This window comes from Littorina saxatilis, linkage group LG11 (genome assembly GCF_037325665.1).
Source record: "Littorina saxatilis isolate snail1 linkage group LG11, US_GU_Lsax_2.0, whole genome shotgun sequence".
Classification (NCBI taxonomy): Eukaryota; Metazoa; Mollusca; class Gastropoda; order Littorinimorpha; family Littorinidae; genus Littorina; species Littorina saxatilis.
In genome coordinates, this window is record NC_090255.1 from 4,022,620 (window position 1) to 4,038,249 (window position 15,630).

The 15,630-nt window shown below is 40.2% G+C and overlaps 1 protein-coding gene across 1 annotated transcript in view; it reads right to left on the minus strand.

Moving 5' to 3' along the window:
- Positions 1–774: 774 nt before the first annotated feature.
- LOC138979443 (sphingomyelin phosphodiesterase-like) overlaps positions 775–15,630 on the minus strand; it is a 36,282-nt gene continuing 21,426 nt past the window's right edge. The window contains exons 13-14 of the mRNA XM_070352162.1: positions 15,249–15,343; positions 775–7,293 (exon numbers count right to left, since the gene is read on the minus strand). Coding sequence (XP_070208263.1) covers positions 7,128–7,293; positions 15,249–15,343 — 261 coding nt within the window. The 3' untranslated portion in view covers positions 775–7,127. The remainder of the gene's footprint in view (positions 7,294–15,248; positions 15,344–15,630) is intronic.

Here is a 15,630-nt window from a genome sequence, read left to right on the forward strand (position 1 = left end):
GTCAATCAAAGTGTTATGGAACTTGTGTATCGCAGTTTGATTGAAAGCATACTGACTTTTAACATTGTGACATGGTATGGTACCACAAATGTTAAAAACAAAGCTAAACTCCACCGCATTGTTGCGACGGCTAGCAAGCTTGTTGGGCAACCCCAACGACAGCTGACCAGTCTCTACGAAGCTGCCATTAAGCGGAAAGCTCTCAAAATTGTCCGTGATCCGATCCATCCTCTCAACCCCTGTTTCGAAATTCTCCCTTCAGGTAAACGTTATAAGGTCCCTTTGGCACGCAAAAACCAGTTTAAAAAGTCATTCCTAAATATAGGTCCCTGGTACCATGTACTACAGTATGTACTATAGTACATGGTACATTTACTATAGTTTACTATAATACAGGGTACATTTACTAGTTTACTATAGTATACTATAGTACATCGTGTGGTACTTTTTCAGCTGGGTAGGCCAACCGTGCTGCATGGTCTCCTTAAACTAAACTACCGTTCACTCACATGTTCAGATAAGTGAAGAAATAAACGTTTTACTATGATGGTAGTAGTTCACTTTCTGCGTGCACGATATGTGTGTGTGTGTGGTTGCGTGGAGTATAAGTAACTGTAATCACACAGACTATCTCTCTCCCCCCCCCCCCCCCCTCTCTCTCTCTCTCTCTCTTGCGCACACGTAAGTATGAACACACACACACACACACACACACACACACATGCACCCACACACGCACACACATGCATGCACACACACACAAACACACACACATTTTATGCAAAATATTTATTTCATCAACATAAAGTATGCAATACACATTTCATACTCGAGCATTTCTTTCTTTATTTGGTGTGTAACATCGTTTTCAACCACGAATGTTATATCGCGACGGGGAAAGGGGGGAGATGTGATAGAGCCACTTGTCAATTGTTTCTTGTTCACAAATGCACCATATCAAAAATTTGCTCCAGGGGCTTGCAAGTTTCCAGTACAAAGGACTTAACATTTCTTACATACTGCTTGACTAAAATCTTTACAAAAATTGACTATATTCTATACAAGAAACACTTAACAAGGGTAAAAGGAGAAACAGAATCCGTTAGTCGCCTCTTACGACATGCTGGGGAGCATCGGGTAAATTCTTCCCCCAAACCCGCGGGGGGTTACTCGAGCATGATCATGAGCATTTCGGGAATGTGGAAAACAACAACTTTGCCCCCCTCTTGCCCTCCCCCCAATTCCAAATAATTTATAAAACATTGGAACATTGCAACTAAGCTTTGACTAGGCAAAGTTCCAATTAACAACAATATAAACGTCATTTTCAAACACAATCTGAAACAATTTCATTCCTGTGTCATTTCATTCAAACTTAATTTCTACGCCATTAAATGCACTCAAATTGACTGTCTGGCACCCCCTTTGGATCAAAGATTTCTTTTACAGGGGTCACGTACGTGACCGCCTTCCAAATAAGGGTACCCCGAAAAATCGACCTGAAAGAAATTAAGATACTAAATACAAATTTCACAAATATTCAGAATAGACATAACTTGGCAACTTTGACATACGAGGAGAGAGTCAAACCAATTATCCATCAGAACAGAAGGGGGGAAAATAAAGAAAAAATAAGAGAAATTAAAATAAAATAAAATAAATCACAATTAAGAAGTGTCCACCATACCAAACGAAATAACTTTGTGCGACACGTTCAGAAACATAGCCGGAACTGGGCGGGGATGTAGCTCAGTCGGTAGCGCGCTGGATTTGTATCCAGTTGGCCGCTGTCAGCGTGAGTTCGTCCCCACTTTCGGCGAGAGATTTATTTCTCAGAGTCAACTTTGTGTGCAGACTCTCCTCGGTGTCCGAACACCCCCGTGTGTACACGCAAGCATAAGACCAAGTGCGCACGAAAAAGATCCTGCAATCCATGTCAGAGTTCGGTGGGTTATAGAAACACAAAAATACCCAGCATGCTTCCTCCGAAAACGGCGTATGGCTGCCTCAATGGCGGGGTAAAAAACGGTCATACACGTAAAATTCCACTCGTCCAAAAAACACGAGTGTAGTGTACGTGGGAGTTTCAGCCCACGAACGCAGAAGAAGAAGAAGAAGAATAGCTGGAAATAATTGAAGATAACTTGACTGAAATTTTTCTCTTCAAGTGAGATCCATGACAACTGCCTGTTTCTGAAGCATTTAACAATCTTTCTATAACATTAGATCTACTGTAAAACAACAACAACAGTAATGATAACAATTTTATGTTTATATAAAAACAAGCAAGATATATATATGGACCTATTAATTAACAAAACAAGTTGATAATACTGAATGAATCGGGTGCTGTAGGTCTCTCTTGTGCAGACACAAATCAGGAAATTGTAACAAAAATGTACAGCTCAAAAAACATGGAATGGGTTTTCTTTCTTTCTTTCTTTATTTGGTGTTTAACGTCGTTTTCAACCACGAAGGTTATATCGCGACGAGGGAAAGGGGGGAGATGGGATAGGGGAAAGGGGGGAGATGGGATAGAGCCACTTGTTAAGTGTTTCTTGTTCACAAAAACACTAATAAAAAAATTGCTCCAGGGGCTTGCAACGTAGTACAATATATGACCTTACTGGGAGAATGCAAGTTTCCAGTACAAAGGACGTAACATTTCTTACATACTGCTTGACTAAAATCTTTACAAACATTGACTATATTCTATACAAGAACCAATTAACAAGGGTAAAAGGAGAAACAGAATCCGTTAGTCGCCTCTTACGACATGCGGGGTTCAGAGAAATAAGGATGTGGAAAAGAAGACTTTTGGTAAGTGAAATAAAGGTGATGGATCCAGTCAGGTAGAAATAAGACAACAAGAAAAGAATTGGAAAACTGCAGGGAATAGTAGAGAGTTTTCTTGGAAGGAAATATAGGTGAAAGGACTGGTAAGACAGAAATAAGACAAAAGAAGAGAAGTAAAGGGGTGGGGTAGCTCTGTGGAAACACTCCCGCCGCGTGAAGGCGACCCCATGGGAGCATGGAAGTGGTTTTACAGAATGTAAAATATGTATAAGTATGACTGTAAATATCTTGGTCTTGCAGTCTGTTTTCTCACAAGCAACACATGGTGCGTACACACACTCTAACACTTGTACACACTGAAAACATACTGTACCAGGGGCTCACATCCATGAGAGATGGAATAGGACAAATGTCCTGGACAATGCAAAAGTGATAGGACATTTTGTCCTGAACAAAAATAAATCAATAGGACTTTTTATTTTAGTTATGTTGCTTTTTCGAAAAACAACAACCGCGGAGGGAGACTGTCAACCGGCTTGGAGCATTCAGAGTTGCGACCCTTCGAAGCTCTTCTCTATAAAAAGCACATAAAACCTCCCCACGTTTCGTCTGCTTGGAGAGACACATCGCTTCGCAAAACATCGATAAAATAGCAAATCAAACTATATGTACTGCAAATTGGAAAGTACTGACAATGTCCCGATCAAATGAAAGCATAATCGGACAAATGACCACTTAGTGACAAAAACAAAAGGACATACATGTATATATATATGTCCTCTTGCATGAAAACTGTATAGGACATTTGGAAAAAATATCCGTGTATGTCCGATGTCCGACGTGGATGTGAGTGCCTGCTGTACACCCCACTAAAATCACACAGGAGAGCTGAGCTTCTTCAGCAGTTCTCCTCACAAATTCAATACGGTACTGTACTTTCAAAACTCAAATCACTATAAACAAAAACAGAAAAAGAAAAGGTACAGTAAAATCTGCGAGCAAAGGATGCTCTTGGGGAGCCTTGCCACTGTCCTTTGTAGCAAGATGTCTTTTCTTATGAATATGAATGCGCCAAAAAAATTTTGGAAAAAAAACCCCAAGTCACGGATTCTTTTTTGACACATTGATTATTAAAACTCAAGGTTTTGAAGCCCTGAAGTTTTTTTTTTGGTTTTTTTTTTTTTTTTCAAAGAAAAGGAGAGAGAGAGAGAGAGAACGAGCGAGCGCGAGAGAGCGGTGCAATCGGTTTCTTATCTGAAGCAATGGGCCAAGTTTTGAAGCCCTCAAGTTTGTTTTTTGTTTGTTTTTTGTTCAAAGAAAAGGAGAGAGAGAGAGAGAGAACGAGCGAGTGAGAGAGAGAGAGAGAGAAAGAGAGAGAGGTGCAATCGGTTTCTTATCTGAAGCAATGGGCCGGGCCATTCACTGGAAGATTCTTTGATCGAGCTGTTGAAAACCACTGGAAGAGTTCTTCGTTCAACTCATCATAGGTTGTTTTTCTTCTCTCAACACATGTTGCTGTCGATCTGGCACTGGAGTCCCACTGACTGAGAATTTGTGTTCGATCAGCTTTTATGTTGGAAATTTGAGTTTTTCTGGAATTCAGCTCATTAGCAACTTTTCGAATGGTCTTTTAATTATGACATCGACTCTCTCTTCTAAAGTCAAAATTTGTCATTTTGGCATGATGAGACAAAGACGAAGGATGAGACGAAGATGCACCACAGTACAGAAAGTAGAAACCCGAAATGTTTGTGAGTTCACGGCATCGACCAATGAGCGTGCACCATACAAAAATCAACTTCTTTCAAGTTCTGTCATTGGCTTACAAAATAAGCTTCTCGCGCGTTCACATCGCCAGCGAGATTGTATTTGCAGAACCAAGATGGCGGACTAGCGTCTGCTAAAAGCTGTCTGCTTCAAGGGTTTGTCCGTTGTTGTCAAGTAACGAACCCAATCGGGACCAAAAAAGGGTGTCCGCGCCTTTGAGGTGTTCGCTCTTTTAAGGTGTTTTTGAGAGTAAAATACATCCGTCCTCACTTGAATTGTCCGTTATGCTAAGGTGTCCGCCCAATTAAGGGTCCGCTAGATGCAGGTTTTACTGTAAAAGAGCAAATCAAACTATATGTACTGCAAATTGGAAAGTACTGACAATGTCCCGATCAAATGAAAGCATAATCGGACAATCATAGACCACTTTGTGACAAAAACAAAAGGACATATGTCCTCTTGCATGAAAACTGTATAGGACATTTGGAAAAAATATCCGTGTATGTCCGATGTCCGACGTGGATGTGAGCGCCTGCTGTACACACCACTAAAATCACACAGGAGAGCTGAGCTTCTTCAGCAGTTCTCCTCACAAATTCAATACGGTATACTGTATCTTTCAAAACTCAAATCACTATAAACAAAAACAGAAAAAGAAAAGGTATAGACACTATATTCACACTTTGATTATATACCTGTCGTATGGTTGGGAAATTGATCCGACTTCCTGAACTTCTTACCCTCGGGGTCATCTTTCAGGGGACACCTTTTGGTGAGAGTTTGGCACGCAACTCTCGCTGTTGTGTACCCTAGTTTCACCCTTTTTTTACCCTGAGCAGCAAGACGCTTGTGTTTGAGGGGGTGTGTCCTGGGTAAACTGTGTGTTGCCAGGTCCCTGGACTCTGGCTGGGAACTTGGAATCTTTAACATGCACACTCGCCTAATCGTGCATGCATTTTTACCAGAGAGTGGTACAATTCTGGACTGACCGATTAATCCAGGTGCAAATTAATAAACTGACTCTCAGAACTCCTGATCTGCCAGTGTAAACTGCAACCTCCTGATTTTGTTTTAAATGGCTCAACGACCTTTGTAATGAGTAGGTCAATGATAACATTTGTACTGAGTGTTTCTGGAACGCAGGAGCAAGAAAAAGAAGTACTGAGTGTTAAACCTAAATGGAAGAGAAATAGTGTCATATGCTGCCAATGCATGGACTGGGTGGCCGAGTGGTAACGCACTTGCGCTCGGAAGCGAGAGGTTGCGTGTTCGACCCTGGGTCAGGCCGCAATTTTCTCCCCCCTTTCCTAACCTAGGTGGTGGGTTCAAGTGCTAGTCTTTCGGATGAGACGAAAAACCGAGGTCCCTTCGTGTACACTACATTGGGGTGTGCACGTTAAAGATCCCACGATTGACAAAAGGGTCTTTCCTGGCAAAATTGTATAGGCATAGATAAAAATGTCCACCAAATACCCGTTTGACTTGGAATAAAGGCCGTGAAAGGTGAATGCTCGCCTAATAGGCTACTGAGCTTTACTGGCCGATGTGAATGCGTTATATATTGTGTGTAAAAAATGTCTGTTTGTCTGTCTGTCTGTAAAAAATTCCATTTCAAACGGCAGAAATTAATATGTAAGCGCCTAGGGCTATATCTAGATTAGGCGCATAAAAATGATCACAATAATAATAATAATAATAATAATAAAATTGACAGATACTTTCACACACAAAAAAACACCGTTATTTTATAAAATAGCTTCACTGACATTTTGTATGACAAGTTACTAATGCATCAACAGAGTATGTAAATGTATAAATGTTACTTACAACAGTATTGCGTTGACGACTTAAAAAAACTGCATCAGTATACTTAAGAAATAAAACATTTTTGTCACAACAAGTAACATTTTCATAAACAGATATATCACAGAAAGGTTAACAGGTGGTTAAAAACACAGTAAATATTCTAATACCATGGTCATAGACCATGCTCTTGACTAATGAAGGCACAACATACTAATATCAGTCTCTTATATTACGAACAGTAAGTCGGGGGACAGACACAAACATATGCGCACACACACACAAAGACACAGACAGACAGACAGAAAGATAGACAAACAGACAGACAGATGCGCATATGCGTGCGCACACACACACACACACACACACATTCAATTTCAAGAGCTTAATTAAGTCTATAAAACAAGAACACATAAAACTTTCACACAAAAACATAAAAATAGAAAAATCAAAAATGAAATAATATCTCGTCAGATTACATGCAGTGCCCCTCACAAAAAATCTTAGAAAATCTGGTCTTAAAAATAAGAAATTGGGATTTCATTTACAGAAGTTACAAACCAAAAAATCTGAAAAAAGCATTGCTATTCAGGCAGCCACATTGAACCTTCAGAATCTCATCACTCCTGAAGCCTGTCCTGAACTGGGCGAAGTCGACTGCGCAACGCATACTTCGCAAAGCCGTCCACACGAAGCTTTAGCGCTAAGTTTTCGGTAAAAAGACTTAGCGAAGTCGACTTCGTCCTCAATTCAGGACCGCCTTAACACATTGTGGCAGACAGCTGGGCGAGATGTTGTGCAGCGGAGGTACGCAGACTGGGACAAAACAATTTGGTACTGTGCGACTTGGCCGACCGGAGGGCGCACACCAAGGCCTCGCTACAGGAACTGTCACAGGGGCCGCTGGCGTGAGACTTGTAGTAATACCTGCAAGGAATCAACGAAAGGCTTCAAATTCATGAATTCTCTTGGTCCACAGCAGTCACAGTGGAACCCCCTTCTGACACCTCCAATTTAAGACTCCTTATTCTTGTTTAAGACCTTGTTTTCTCAGACTTTCTGTTGTTAACTATGTAAAATTACCCCCATTTTAAGACTCCCTCCTTTTTCAGATTTTTGGAGGTCTTAAAACACTGTACTGTTAAAAGGAAAGAAGAAAAAAACCTGTTCTAGGTACAGCCCTTCCTGTAAAAACAAGGGCCGATGTTTAAAAGTAACTCTGTCAGCCGTGAGTCGAGCTTTTTAAAGCAAGGTCAGGCCTGTACATGGGATACGACCACCCTTCCATGTGACATTTTAATTGATGGTGAATTACTGTCACTGATTGTCCCCATAGTTACTTTTAAGGCATTAATTCAGCAACAAATGACCACCCTTCCATGTGACATTTTAATTGATGGTGAATTACTGTCACTGATTGTCCCCATAGTTACTTTTAAGGCATTAATTCAGCAACAAATGACCACCCTTCCATGTGACATTTTAATTGATGGTGAATTACTGTCACTGATTGTCCCCATAGTTACTTTTAAGGCATTAATTCAGCAACAAATGACCACCCTTCCATGTGACATTTTAATTTATGGTGAATTACTGTCACTGATTGTCCCCATAGTTACTTTTAAGGCATTAATTCAGCAACAAATGACCACCCTTCCATGTGACATTTTAATTGATGGTGAATTACTGTCACTGATTGTCCCCATAGTTACTTTTAAGGCATTAATTCAGCAACAAATGACCACCCTTCCATGTGACATTTTAATTTATGGTGAATTACTGTCACTGATTGTCCCCATAGTTACTTTTAAGGCATTAATTCAGCAACAAATGACCACCCTTCCATGTGACATTTTAATTGATGGTGAATTACTGTCACTGATTGTCCCCATAGTTACTTTTAAGGCATTAATTCAGCAACAAATGACCACCCTTCCATGTGACATTTTAATTTATGGTGAATTACTGTCACTGATTGTCCCCATAGTTACTTTTAAGGCATTAATTCAGCAACAAATGACCACCCTTCCATGTGACATTTTAATTTATGGTGAATTACTGTCACTGATTGTCCCCATAGTTACTTTTAAGGCATTAATTCAGCAACAAATGACCACCCTTCCATGTGACATTTTAATTGATGGTGAATTACTGTCACTGATTGTCCCCATAGTTACTTTTAAGGCATTAATTCAGCAACAAATGACCACCCTTCCATGTGACATTTTAATTTATGGTGAATTACTGTCACTGATTGTCCCCATAGTTACTTTTAAGGCATTAATTCAGCAACAAATGACCACCCTTCCATGTGACATTTTAATTTATGGTGAATTACTGTCACTGATTGTCCCCATAGTTACTTTTAAGGCATTAATTCAGCAACAAATGACCACCCTTCCATGTGACATTTTAATTTATGGTGAATTACTGTCACTGATTGTCCCCATAGTTACTTTTAAGGCATTAATTCAGCAACAAATGACCACCCTTCCATGTGACATTTTAATTGATGGTGAATTACTGTCACTGATTGTCCCCATAGTTACTTTTAAGGCATTAATTCAGCAACAAATGACCACCCTTCCATGTGACATTTTAATTTATGGTGAATTACTGTCACTGATTGTCCCCATAGTTACTTTTAAGGCATTAATTCAGCAACAAATGACCACCCTTCCATGTGACATTTTAATTTATGGTGAATTACTGTCACTGATTGTCCCCATAGTTACTTTTAAGGCATTAATTCAGCAACAAATGACCACCCTTCCATGTGACATTTTAATTTATGGTGAATTACTGTCACTGATTGTCCCCATAGTTACTTTCAAGGCATTAATTCAGCAACAAATGACCACCCTTCCATGTGACATTTTAATTTATGGTGAATTACTGTCACTGATTGTCCCCATAGTTACTTTTAAGGCATTAATTCAGCAACAAATGACCACCCTTCCATGTGACATTTTAATTTATGGTGAATTACTGTCACTGATTGTCCCCATAGTTACTTTCAAGGCATTAATTCAGCAACAAATGACCACCCTTCCATGTGACATTTTAATTTATGGTGAATTACTGTCACTGATTGTCCCCATAGTTACTTTTAAGGCATTAATTCAGCAACAAATGACCACCCTTCCATGTGACATTTTAATTTATGGTGAATTACTGTCACTGATTGTCCCCATAGTTACTTTCAAGGCATTAATTCAGCAACAAATGACCACCCTTCCATGTGACATTTTAATTGATGGTGAATTACTGTCACTGATTGTCCCCATAGTTACTTTCAAGGCATTAATTCAGCAACAAATGACCACCCTTCCATGTGACATTTTAATTTATGGTGAATTACTGTCACTGATTGTCCCCATAGTTACTTTCAAGGCATTAATTCAGCAACAAATGACCACCCTTCCATGTGACATTTTAATTTATGGTGAATTAATGTCACTGATTGTCCCCATAGTTACTTTCAAGGCATTAATTCAGCAACAAATGACCACCCTTCCATGTGACATTTTAATTTATGGTGAATTACTGTCACTGATTGTCCCCATAGTTACTTTTAAGGCATTAATTCAGCAACAAATGACCACCCTTCCATGTGACATTTTAATTGATGGTGAATTACTGTCACTGATTGTCCCCATAGTTACTTTCAAGGCATTAATTCAGCAACAAATGACCACCCTTCCATGTGACATTTTAATTTATGGTGAATTACTGTCACTGATTGTCCCCATAGTTACTTTTAAGGCATTAATTCAGCAACAAATGACCACCCTTCCATGTGACATTTTAATTGATGGTGAATTACTGTCACTGTTTGTCCCCATAGTTACTTTTAAGGCATTAATTCAGCAACAAATGACCACCCTTCCATGTGACATTTTAATTGATGGTGAATTACTGTCACTGATTGTCCCCATAGTTACTTTTAAGGCATTAATTCAGCAACAAATGACCACCCTTCCATGTGACATTTTAATTTATGGTGAATTACTGTCACTGATTGTCCCCATAGTTACTTTTAAGGCATTAATTCAGCAACAAATGACCACCCTTCCATGTGACATTTTAATTTATGGTGAATTACTGTCACTGATTGTCCCCATAGTTACTTTTAAGGCATTAATTCAGCAACAAATGACCACCCTTCCATGTGACATTTTAATTTATGGTGAATTACTGTCACTGATTGTCCCCATAGTTACTTTCAAGGCATTAATTCAGCAACAAATGACCACCCTTCCATGTGACATTTTAATTTATGGTGAATTACTGTCACTGATTGTCCCCATAGTTACTTTTAAGGCATTAATTCAGCAACAAATGACCACCCTTCCATGTGACATTTTAATTTATGGTGAATTACTGTCACTGATTGTCCCCATAGTTACTTTCAAGGCATTAATTCAGCAACAAATGACCACCCTTCCATGTGACATTTTAATTTATGGTGAATTACTGTCACTGATTGTCCCCATAGTTACTTTTAAGGCATTAATTCAGCAACAAATGACCACCCTTCCATGTGACATTTTAATTTATGGTGAATTACTGTCACTGATTGTCCCCATAGTTACTTTCAAGGCATTAATTCAGCAACAAATGACCACCCTTCCATGTGACATTTTAATTGATGGTGAATTACTGTCACTGATTGTCCCCATAGTTACTTTCAAGGCATTAATTCAGCAACAAATGACCACCCTTCCATGTGACATTTTAATTTATGGTGAATTACTGTCACTGATTGTCCCCATAGTTACTTTTAAGGCATTAATTCAGCAACAAATGACCACCCTTCCATGTGACATTTTAATTTATGGTGAATTACTGTCACTGATTGTCCCCATAGTTACTTTCAAGGCATTAATTCAGCAACAAATGACCACCCTTCCATGTGACATTTTAATTTATGGTGAATTACTGTCACTGATTGTCCCCATAGTTACTTTTAAGGCATTAATTCAGCAACAAATGACCACCCTTCCATGTGACATTTTAATTGATGGTGAATTACTGTCACTGATTGTCCCCATAGTTACTTTCAAGGCATTAATTCAGCAACAAATGACCACCCTTCCATGTGACATTTTAATTTATGGTGAATTACTGTCACTGATTGTCCCCATAGTTACTTTCAAGGCATTAATTCAGCAACAAATGACCACCCTTCCATGTGACATTTTAATTTATGGTGAATTACTGTCACTGATTGTCCCCATAGTTACTTTCAAGGCATTAATTCAGCAACAAATGACCACCCTTCCATGTGACATTTTAATTTATGGTGAATTACTGTCACTGATTGTCCCCATAGTTACTTTCAAGGCATTAATTCAGCAACAAATGACCACCCTTCCATGTGACATTTTAATTTATGGTGAATTACTGTCACTGATTGTCCCCATAGTTACTTTCAAGGCATTAATTCAGCAACAAATGACCACCCTTCCATGTGACATTTTAATTTATGGTGAATTACTGTCACTGATTGTCCCCATAGTTACTTTCAAGGCATTAATTCAGCAACACTCTGCATAGAAAGCACCAACAACTATTGATTTCTGGGACAAGTTTCTGGGACAAGTTTCTGGTACAAGTTTCTGGGACAAGTTTCTGGTACAAGTTTCTGGGACAAGTTTCTGGTACAAGTTTCTGGTACAAGTTTCTGGTACACACTGGGACAAGTTTCTGGGACAAGTTTCTGGGACAAGTTTCTGGGACAAGTTTCTGGGACAAGTTTCTGGGACAAGTTTCTGGGACAAGTTTCTGGGACAAGTTTCTGGGACAAGTTTCTGGTACAAGTTTCTGGGACAAGTTTCTGGGACAAGTTTCTGGGACAAGTTTCTGGTACAAGTTTCTGGGACAAGTTTCTGGGACAAGTTTCTGGGACAAGTTTCTGGGACAAGTTTCTGGGACAAGTTTCTGGGACAAGTTTCTGGTACAAGTTTCTGGGACAAGTTTCTGGGACAAGTTTCTGGGACAAGTTTCTGGGACAAGTTTCTGGGACAAGTTTCTGGGACAAGTTTCTGGTACAAGTTTCTGGTACACGTTTCTGGGACACGTTTCTGGGACAAGTTTCTGGGACAAGTTTCTGGTACAAGTTTCTGGGACAAGTTTCTGGGACAAGTTTCTGGGACAAGTTTCTGGGACAAGTTTCTGGGACAAGTTTCTGGGACAAGTTTCTGGTACAAGTTTCTGGGACAAGTTTCTGGGACAAGTTTCTGGGACAAGTTTCTGGTACAAGTTTCTGGGACAAGTTTCTGGGACAAGTTTCTGGGACAAGTTTTTGGGACAAGTTTCTGGTACAAGTTTCTGGGACAAGTTTCTGGGACAAGTTTCTGGGACAAGTTTCTGGGACAAGTTTCTGGTACAAGTTTCTGGTACACGTTTCTGGGACAAGTTTCTGGGACAAGTTTCTGGGACAAGTTTCTGGTACAAGTTTCTGGTACAAGTTTCTGGTACAAGTTTCTGGTACAAGTTTCTGGTACAAGTTTCTGGTACAAGTTTCTGGCTGATTTTCATGAGTCTGAAGAATCTGAGGAACCCATGTGTACCTTCATCTAGATGCACAGTCAGCACATTTTGCTCAAAAACTCACAAGCAGACCTGTTTACCCTAAACCCGAGGCAAGAGTACTTTCCAAAAAAGTTGAGTGTATTTTTCAAAAAGTTGGTGTACTTTGCAAGCAAAGCCATATATGCGCTAGGGAATATGTACGCGTGGGTGCAAACGTGTTTGTGTAAGAATTGCATGTCTTGTGAACACCTTCAGAATTTAACTCCTTCCAATACAACAGGGATAAAACAATTGTATTTACCTGTCAGTTTGTAGCATTATAACCAGTGTCTTCCAAACAGATTGATAATGAAAAGATGAACTTGCCACTGACAGCTGCATCTGTTCAGTCTTCTCCCCTTTGGCTTTGCTCAAAAGTTAATCTCGTTGTCTTCATACTTGTGTTACTCTCACAAAAGTGGTTGACAGTGGCAAGTTCATTTTTACAATCATCTCTGAAAACATTGCTTCAGCACGGACTACAGGCTTTTCTTCTGGTAGGATTTGCTTTGCGGGAATGAACTTCATAATTCCTTTTCAGCTGTCAGCGGATTTCTTTGCAGCAACATTGTCCATGTGAGTTTTGGAACTGCAGTGTCGTTCGATGTCATATTTCCCGGCATCAGTGGGCAACGGAGAAATCCGATTTACAATACTTGCAGTGTGCATGACTTTTTCCCAAAGAAGACTCTACAATTCCTGGCTCTTTCTTGTATTTCTCCAAGAAAATCTGCCGTTTCTGCTGTTTAGACTTGGTACAGTCATCCGAAACTGGCACATTTTTCCGCTTCATTTTGCCACGATTGTCCAGACGATCGCACGTGCCAACAACTGAACGAGGTTTCTACAGTTGAAGATTCGCTGTCATGGTTATCTCCCTTAGACCGAAACCGGTATCAGTTGTACCATCCCGTAATCAGCACTGGCCCACGATTGTCCAGACGATCGCACGTGCCAACAACTGAACGAGGTTTCCACAGCTGAAGATTCGCTGTCATGGTTATTACACTTAGACCGAAACCGGTATCAGTTGTACCATCCCGTAATCAGCACACCAACACCGGAAAACGTATTCTAGACTTTTTCTTATGCGTATTTTGTGCGTGTGTCGCGTATTATGCGTACTGATAAAAATTTGGCGTACAAAATACGTCCAAATCGTACTGGTAAACAGGTCTGCACAAGTATAGTAATCATTTAAACAAAAGTGAGTGCATGCTGACTTTCAAACACTTCCTTTTGCACAATAAAGGCCGTCCTCCTGGGGGGTAGCATTGTGTGTAAAGCAGAATCTTACGGTATGACTTTGGAAGCGATCTGAGGGCCTTGTGTGGTAAGTCTTATCCCGTTAACCCTTTCGCTGCCAATCAAAACTTGCGTATGTGCATTCCTGACTGCCAGAGAATATTGGAGTTCGGGGTGTAATAATTCACAAAAAATTCTAGCTCCAAACTGGCAGTAGGTAGGTAAGTAAAACCTATGTTGTTTTTAAAGGAAATTGAACCAAGAATCTGTTTTCAGTGTCTAATCATGAAAAAGATAATTAGTTTGGCTAATAATGATGTATGAACTTTTGAAAAATCAGTCCGGCGCATCTTCCGGTACCTGTGGATCAAACATAGGTGGCTGTTTTGCTTGCTCCAAGAAAGGATTATAATCACTGTCATCTACCCGTTTCCAATGAATCGTCCGAAAGAAGATCTCCCCCTTCCCCTGTTAGTATCCATAATCATTTGCACCGCCTGTAGCGTCAGTCCGGCTTTGTTTTTCCCTACTAGGGCCCGGTCGACTGTCACCGTTAGCCATTTTGACGAGTCGAGATTTCTCTCCCCTACCCTGTCGCCAAGGCCGAAAATAGCCTTCAGACGCAAAACCGCGTCACCATTTATGTTTATTCATGAGAATGAGGTATCCTTCCAAGCCATTGGCTGCTATTTGTGTGTCAGCAGTGACGTAGCATTTCTGGAAAATTCCTGAACGGAGAAGACGGGTAATCCCGTCCTAAGGCGCTGCGGCTGCACAAGCGCATGACGGATATACCCGTCCTAAGGCAGTCAAGGGGTTCACACCCGTCCTAAGGCAGTCAAGGGGTTCACACCCGTCCTAAGGCAGTCAAGGGGTTCACACCCGTCCTAAGGCAGTCAAGGGGTTCACACCCGTCCTAAGGCAGTCAAGGGGTTAACACCCGTCCTAAGGCAGTCAAGGGGTTAACACCCGTCCTAAGGCAGTCAAGGGGTTAATCTAACTGCATTCTCAGATCCCTCTACCTCTCATTCTATTTCAAAAAGTACAGTGTTGTCACTTACGAGTGAAACGTCTGAAGGAGACTGTCATTCTTTTCCATCCGTGAAACTAGCACGTCCCAGTCCTCTGGAAAAAGTGACGTCATGCCGTACTTGGCCTGAAAAATGTTCACATTAAACAGTCAGAAAACAGGCTCCAAAATTTAAAAAAATAAAAAAATAATCTATACTATAATTATTCTAGTGCTTATATATAATATCCACTTACTAAATATTACACTTTTCAGCTGCCCCAGCCCAAACATTTCTTGGCTTTGAGTGTGCTTGCTCTCCGCCAGCAAGCCGAGAAATGTTCAGGTCTGTGAGGTTTCTTTCTTTTTTGTTCCAGAGTCACAGGATACCACTCTTCCAACCATAACAGTTTGATAGCCTCCCTTTGTCCATT